The sequence below is a fragment of the Populus alba genome, chromosome 3, assembly GCF_005239225.2.
Source record: "Populus alba chromosome 3, ASM523922v2, whole genome shotgun sequence".
Lineage (NCBI taxonomy): Eukaryota > Viridiplantae > Streptophyta > Magnoliopsida > Malpighiales > Salicaceae > Populus > Populus alba.
Window position 1 is genome coordinate 19,065,420 of NC_133286.1, and position 7,482 is coordinate 19,072,901.

Here is a 7,482-nt window from a genome sequence, read left to right on the forward strand (position 1 = left end):
ATTTAAATTTTTAAAAAAAATTGACTGGACTGTATTTTTAAAATATTTTTTATTTTTTAAAAATTATTTTTAATATTAAAACATTAAAAAAATAAAATTTAATAATACACTGTTTAGAAAATAGTTACAAAATATTAATCTTGACCTCTGGTTCAGGACTTCCAGGGTAGCACCGCGTTCGCAGCCCTTGCTCCATCCAGAGCAGCACGTGGAGAGGGAGAAATCTGATTCATTGAATGGACAGTTAAAAAGCCTTAAAACCCAACCCAACACAGGTATATAAATACTCCCTAACACAAAAAAAATAGTTCTCCGTAATCTTAAAAAAAGAAGAAAAAAAAATGGTGTGCAGGAGGAGTGTGTTGCGTTCCGTTTTGAAAACAGAAGCATGGATGATGATGATACCACCTCTCCATCCAAACCGAGCCATCATCTATTCTTTCTCACCAGCAAGAACCGTTGGATTTTCAAGCAGTAAAACAACAAGCATTAGGGCTCTAGAATCTCATCACTTTGGAAGAACAAAACCAGCTCTTGTTAATTGTTTCTGCTCTTATAGCAATGAAGGTGACCAGGATCAAGAACCCCCTCAAGAAGCTGTGCTTAAAGTTATTTCTGGTTTGTACTACTTTTTCTTTACCATTTTCTTAGTTTAATTTAGTTAACCAATTCAAGTGGTAATTAGAATTAGTCTGACAATTAGTTAATGAGTTCGAATCTAATTGAGTTGGTTATGTTTTTGAATTGAGTTTATCGTGGGCTGGTTCTTGTTGTATCTCTCTATCTTCCATTTGTTCCTTTGTTATGATTTGTTAGAAGCGTGGTCAGTCGTCATACATTGATGATAGATGCTTTAGCCGATGATGTTGAATGCAGAGGTGTCAAAGACACAAGCGAGGGTTGGACAAACCACAAATGTTGTTATTGGCGGTACGGTAGTAGATGATTCCACTGATGAATGGCTTGCTTTGGATAAGAAGGTACAATTACTTTGCCTCTCTCCATTTCTACTCCCCTTTCATTATTATTTAGCTTATTGATTTTTTTTTAGTGACGCAATAGACTCCTTATTGTCTTCATATTCTAAATGCGGATTATTATTTTACGCATAATCTATGAAGTTGTAATCTTGCAATCACTTTCGTTATGTGTTCATCAAACCCTTATAAATCTTGCATCTGAGAAGTAGTATCACTTACCTGTCAGGTAAACTCGTATCCAACAGTTAGAGGATTTACTGCAATTGGTACAGGAGGTGATGATTTTGTGCAAGCTATGGTTATTGCTGTTGAATCTGTAATTCAACAACCAATCCCTGAGGTATATGTCCTTTCTTAGCGCTGCTGCAATTCAGTAATAGAAAAGATGTTTAAGATAGTGGTGCATTAAAAGAATTCAACTGTGAGGAGACGTGTTATTCCTTTCATGTTGATGTTGAATGCCTTTGTTTTTAGAATCACCTACAGGGTTTTTTATTGCAACCTTTTTTGAAGTGTTACTGTTTAAGGTTTTCCAGGCTATTCATTTAACCTTCCTCGCAATAAGTTTTCTTCCATAAGATACTTTGAATGATCTCATCCAATATGTAACCTACATCAGAATTTTGTAAACATTTGAAATGAAATGGAATGGATGCTCTTAGAAAACAGCTACTGAACAGAGGTGCTTATTATCTGCCAATAATGAGGAGAACTTTTTTGAGCTGCATGATGTGCATGCCAGAGTAGATGGTCCAGCATTCTGTATTTTGTGAACTTCTCCTGTGTGATTGAAATTAATGGTTGACTTCTGCAACCAGCACAATTAGTTCAAGGTCTAGTGATTGATGAAGAAAATTTTAGGTGGAGAATCTCTGGCCATGACATCTTTGTCCAGAAATTAGAGATTAGTATAAATGTTTGTAGACTGCATTGCTTATTTATATTGTTTGTTGATGTAAGACAGAAGGGGAAGGTATTTAAAGAAAGTGATTGGTTAACTTAATTGTTATGGTTTTCTACAGGAAATTTCTGCAGAAACCTTAAAGCTGAAACTGCTTGATCTATACCAACTTAAGTTATCTTGTTTAGTTTTTCAAGAATTGATATAATAGATTAGGGAAAACATGGTTTTAGGTTTCAGAATGGGTAAGTAAATGATGTCATTGCCTTTATTTTTCCAAGTCCAGTTTTGAGGGGATGACTGCTAATCCTTGCTGTAATGGCAACCTTCATGATAGCATGTGAGTAGTGAATTGGCCCATCAAATAATTTGAGATTATGGAAGAGAGTTCTGGCATCAGCTGTGTTTTTCCGCAGGTGGTGCATTATCAGGCCATTTCTCGTCAAATAGCATGAGTGGGTCTAGGATTTGAAGCACATTGATAAAAGCCTAGGATGATGGGGAATAGAATATGCAGACCATATTAACATGTTGGTTAATTGTAACAAGTGGTAATGAGGAAGGCCTGATTGAGAAACTGTCCATTGGACACAAATTGGCGCTGGTTGTTGTGCACATTTGGGGCTAGAGAATAGTGGTCAAAGATTTTGTAAGGGCTGGTGTTGGAAGCTTCTGGCAAATATAAGAGTTTGTAACTTTTTCTGACATTGCAATGTGAATTAGATGCCACATGTTTCATCTGTCATCATTATTATGCCTTGAAATATGGCTATAAAACAATTTTTGTCTTCTTCGATCTTGCAACCCTGATGGTTGACTTCACCTTTAAACTTTTAGAGAACAACAGGAACCTTGGTTGAAAAGAGCTTAATCTCTCAATAAGATTACTATTATGGATCTTTCAATCTTTTTGTCATGCTTTGGTTCTTGGTCTCTTCCATGGCAAGATGTTATATTCAAGGTCACATTTATCTAACCGGTTTTGTCCAGGAAAAAGAATGAAATTGCTGTCAATTGATTGTTACATGGTGAAATTATTTTAGAGCCTATTTGAGAGTGTGGTTAAGGTTGTATTTTAAAGTGTTTTTCACTTGAAAATGCATCAAAATAATATTTTTTTCATTATTTTTTTTTCATTTTTGACATCAACACATCAATATTATAAAAAAAAACCTAAAAAAATATTAATTTGAAGCTTTTAAAAAATAAATTAAAAATTTAGAAATGTGCAATCCAACTGCACTCCCTAATGGTGTCTTACTCTCACTGATTGCGGTGTGAAGAAATTAAGAGACTTGACCTATCAAACTGATGCTGATTGTTTCAAAATGCTTTCCTGTTCTTGAAAGACTTGTTGCCTTTTATAAATAAATATAACTGCGGTTGTGATGAATATTTTTGGGCAATCTTTTCTTTGCTGCTGAATCTGCATAACAAATTGAAATCATCCACCTAGGGCTTGTACTATGAACAAGTATCTAATTGCACTAACCTACTTATTTTCCCAGGGTCAAGTGAGGCAGAAAGTATCTTCGAGGGGCAAATATGTGTCAGTCAACATTGGTCCTGTTCAAGTTGTATCTAGCGAGCAGGTCTTCCTTTCTCTCAAGCACATAGAAGATATTGATGAAATATCATCTGTTGCTTTTTACTGGAAAGCAAAAGGAAAGGGAAAAAAAGGCTGATATATCTAAATTTATTTACACTTATTAAATGATATGTTGATTATTTTGCACATGATGTTAATAAAACCTGGTTATTATTTGTTGACTTGAAACTTCTTTTCTGCCAGGTTCAAGCTGTATACAATGCCATGAGAAAAGATGATCGCATGAAGTACTTTTTGTAGTATGAAACTCCTTTTATTTTTTGTAGAATGCTGATATGTGAGGCTGAACGTTTGACTCTCTTTAGATTTCCAGTCTTCATCTCCCAATTATGTTCTCTCAAAAGTGCAGCTGTTATTAGTTAAGAAATCATGATTCAATATGATCTCCTCATTATTTCTGTGAGATGTACATTATAATGATTTGATAGTCATAAAATAGGCAGCAAACACTTTTTGTAATTTCATGCTTGATCTACGATAGATAGATTGGCTATGTATAATAATTAATTGAGCATGTTATGAATTTCTTCCTTCATTTAATTTTTGTGGTTTCAAAGTACTTAAAAGGGAGGGCATACTGTTTTGAGCATGTTGAAATTGGGGTCTGTATGTTTCATTAAGTTTTTTGAAGTCTAGAGAATGTGGCCTTATATTAATTCTGCCTCCTAATACCAGGTAATTTTATCTATGCTTTTGTCTCACGTTCCAAAGGATCTGCCATTACAAAAGCAGCAATATTGATCATTCCCACTTCTAAATGTAGGACTGGCATGTTCCATTTTGCACCTGCTTGTAACTTCCATGGACGGGTCCCAATCTGATATCAGGTGCTTATACAGTTTAGACCTTGTTGGTTTGTATGGTCTCTTAATCTCCAGTGGTAGTGGAACAACTCTGTTAGTAAGAAGTGTTCTTACAGGCAAGCTAACGACAGTTTCTACCATTTATCAGGCCTTGCAGGGGACTGCTTCCACTACAGTGGTCAAGTCAAGGTATGCAGTATGACATCAGATTCAATCATAGTTTGATATCATATACTAGTAGGAGATGTGATTTTGTATTTAAGGGGTCATAATTTGATGTTGACTAGAGACGAGTCCTCGCAAAACACTCTCGGAGATGCTGTTTTAATAAAATTCCAAATACATAACCTTGGGGAGCCAGCATTGCTGGTTGTCTGTAGCTTCCATTAACTTAGTATTGACTGGTCTTACGGATCAGTTACAGTCACCTAAGTGCTGCCATGCGGCTGGTTGTTTTCAAGTTTAGGCAGTCTAGCACTTCAGAGAAGAGGCTAAACCTAATTAAATAAAGTTCCTCTAGACTAGTATATGATCTTATCTCATTTCATGTAGATGGCAGGTATTCTCTCCAACATGCTGTTCAAAAATTAAAAGGCAATCTATCTACTCTTAATCATTAGTAAATTATGTGTATTGGTTTAGAATAGCCCACCCACTCTCATTTAGATACTAGTTTGAACAATGATAGATGCAACAATGGAGACAATTACATCCGCACATACGTACATGTGCAAGTAGGGAAGAGAGGGTTGAGGGCTTGCGCTGCTGTAATCCAATTTCAAAATTGTAATGGTTCCATTACAAGAATCTCCTAGTCCAATTATCCCGTTGTACAATTTGAACTAATCAATATTTTAATGATTTAATTCTCAAAGACGCAACGTTGTGGTATCTACAGGATGTAATCAAAGAAGCATCTCCCACCCAATACACCATTTTTCAAATTAGTCTTGGATTGACTCTATGACCAGTCCCTCTCACTCCAAAAAGATTCCCACACTTTTCTATCTCTATTGCGTATCCATAATGCACAAATACACTTGATTATTTATAATTAACGTCTTTAAATGATCAAGCAGTCGCCATCCCTTTATGATTAAATATTAATGGTGGTGATTAGCAATTTAGCATCAGCAATTTGATAATGATATGGACGTAGATGGTGTCACATTGTTCGTCGTCTTTTTCTGCCACTAGTAGGATAGGCAAAAGTGGGGGAAATTAAACAAGTCACAGCCCCTCAATTATTGGGTGGATACTTCGTTACTGCACCTACCGAGTAACTGTTCCATAGCTCCATCCTGTGTGAAACTGCTGTCGTAACTTGTGGACCTTTCTCCATGTGTCCTAATGCTTTCTAATTTCTTTTTTCGACCAATTTGACCCATTTCTTTTTCAAAATATGTTTATATGGTAGTGTCTGGTCTTCACATCTAGATTTGTAACTTTGTTCTTTCTCCTTTCTTCTTTGCTGAATTTAGAGCCCACTAATTTTCTTCAGCCATCTTAGTTTGTAGGAAGGCAGTAGGAATCATGTTGACTGATGCAGAACAGCCGGTGCTAAATGTAGATTCCAGGGTACTGACTGCTATATTTTCCTGTTCATGTTCAAGATTTATATTTTTTCTCTTAGCCCATTTAAATGTTTGCTTGCAATCCTGTTGTGAGGTTTCTGATTATTTGTGACTGTCTAGGATGTGCTAGAAAGAAAACTTGAAGATTCACCCTCAGCTTCTGTTTCCAATCCACCGACACAGAATAGCAGACCAACCAGCATGGTTGTAAAGGCAAGTCCTAGTGATCTTTTGTTTATATTTTTCTCTTAAATAAATAGCATGGTTGATATTAGTTTCTAGCTAAATGTGTATGATCTGATGTAATTTTCAACATAAACAGAAGGCACACACCATAATTCCAGCTCATTTGGTAGCCGAAGCCATATCAACGATCGGTGGCCTTGACCTGAGATGGTCCGGACCAATAACACTCAGTGAAATGCAATATGTGAGGCAGTATGTTCTTGCAAAGTATCCTCAATATTGCAATGGTATTGTGGCAGATGGAGATAGCACTTTTAATCTTACCAGTCTCTGCATCGATGAGGAATCGTCAAGAACCACACCAGACAGCAAGCGCGGTCTCCCCCGGAGTTTTGGCGCTAGAGAGTCCACTCCTAAACTCACTCGCAGCCTATCTGATCTTGACAAAACACAACTGGAGGCTTCAAGACTAGTAGATATTCTTAACAAGAAAACTTCTTTTCCAGGCAACTTCATCTCGATCCCAGAAATTCAAGTGCAAAATAGAGCCCTGAAACACTGTGGCCTAAGTGAAGCTGATTACTTGGTCATTTTCATGCCCAACTACAGGGATGCTATGGTGATAATTGGAGAGGGCTACCCTTTCTTCAGAGGTAATTACTATATGACAATAATCGAGGAAGAAAATGACATGATACGTGAATTTGCTACTAGTAAGGAATCAAAGGTTATTCCAATGCCAGAAACCTGGTTGGACCTAAGGATTAAAGGATCACAACTTAGCCAATACTTTAGGAGGAAATGCAAGCACATCCCAAAGGGCCTTTTCTCTTATCCTGCCATTGTCAATGAGACCACCAGGTATTCTATGCATTGGATATCCGAGGCCCACAGAAATTCATGGCATGTTCTCCTTGACGCCACAGGCTTGGTTTCCGGTGAGGACAGATTGGCCCTTGCACTCCACCGGCCAGACTTCGTGCTATGTACACTTGATAATACACATGCCCAGCCATCAAAAATCACCTGCCTCTTGGTTAGAAAATTATCATTTGATACTTCTGCATCCTTGGACTAGGTTCTTCACGATTGTCAACAATTAATATGATGATGTAAATAAGGGGCCTTTTTTGTGGTATATGATCCTCACTCCTGTATTTTCTCTTTCTCAAAAGAAAAAAAATATAAATTTGCAGTCCACGCCCTTATCTGTATCCTAACCTTTTGATTTCTCCACTTGCTGGGTTACATTCTATGCTCTCTGACTAAGAAATTGGGAAATTCTCCGAAAAAACAAAACAAAACAATGCCAAAGTTTTAGCAGTCAGACAGTTGACAGAAGAGAATGCTCATCATTCATGAATGCAGGCAAGGAAAATTGTTGTGAATCATATAGCAAGTTACTGTAACTGCCACCTGTCTGTTAATG

The 7,482-nt window shown here is 36.8% G+C and overlaps 2 protein-coding genes across 5 annotated transcripts; both read left to right on the plus strand.

Annotated features, from left to right (window-relative positions):
• The first annotated feature begins 159 nt into the window (after window positions 1-159).
• LOC118054504 (uncharacterized) lies at window positions 160-4,025 on the plus strand. Its single transcript, XM_035066123.2, has 5 exons — window positions 160-618; window positions 877-980; window positions 1,207-1,320; window positions 3,390-3,473; window positions 3,674-4,025. The coding sequence occupies exons 1-5, from the start codon at window positions 342-344 to the stop codon at window positions 3,728-3,730; spliced, it is 636 nt and encodes a 211-aa protein (XP_034922014.1). The 5' UTR covers window positions 160-341; the 3' UTR covers window positions 3,731-4,025.
• LOC118054503 (uncharacterized) lies at window positions 3,674-7,267 on the plus strand. Of its 4 annotated transcripts, none has more exons than XM_073407818.1 (6): window positions 3,674-3,729; window positions 4,254-4,317; window positions 4,442-4,482; window positions 5,804-5,871; window positions 5,988-6,080; window positions 6,190-7,267. In XM_073407818.1, exons 2-6 carry the CDS (start codon window positions 4,292-4,294, stop codon window positions 7,129-7,131), a joined length of 1,170 nt encoding a protein of 389 aa, XP_073263919.1. In that variant the 5' UTR covers window positions 3,674-3,729; window positions 4,254-4,291; the 3' UTR covers window positions 7,132-7,267. The 4 variants fall into 4 exon arrangements, with proteins under 4 accessions (XP_073263919.1, XP_034922013.1, XP_073263920.1 ...); XM_035066122.2 differs by lacking the exon at window positions 3,674-3,729 and adding an exon at window positions 4,025-4,165; XM_073407819.1 differs by lacking the exon at window positions 3,674-3,729 and having other exon boundaries at window positions 4,302-4,317; window positions 5,998-6,080.
• The last annotated feature ends 215 nt before the right edge of the window (window positions 7,268-7,482 follow it).

What these genes read in the sequence shown, in the direction of transcription:
- LOC118054504 (XM_035066123.2), top strand. Translation starts at nt 342, where the DNA reads ATGGTGTGCAGGAGGAGTGTGTTGCGTTCCGTTTTGAAAACAGAAGCA. An exon ending in GGCTTGCTTTGGATAAGAAG is followed by an intron (nt 981 to 1,206) that starts GTACAATTACTT and finishes CTTACCTGTCAG; the next exon opens with GTAAACTCGTATCCAACAGT. An exon ending in AAGTTGTATCTAGCGAGCAG is followed by an intron (nt 3,474 to 3,673) that starts GTCTTCCTTTCT and finishes CTTTTCTGCCAG; the next exon opens with GTTCAAGCTGTATACAATGC.
- LOC118054503 (XM_073407818.1), top strand. Translation starts at nt 4,292, where the DNA reads ATGGACGGGTCCCAATCTGATATCAG. An exon ending in ACTACAGTGGTCAAGTCAAG is followed by an intron (nt 4,483 to 5,803) that starts GTATGCAGTATG and finishes CAGCCATCTTAG; the next exon opens with TTTGTAGGAAGGCAGTAGGA. An exon ending in CAACCAGCATGGTTGTAAAG is followed by an intron (nt 6,081 to 6,189) that starts GCAAGTCCTAGT and finishes CAACATAAACAG; the next exon opens with AAGGCACACACCATAATTCC.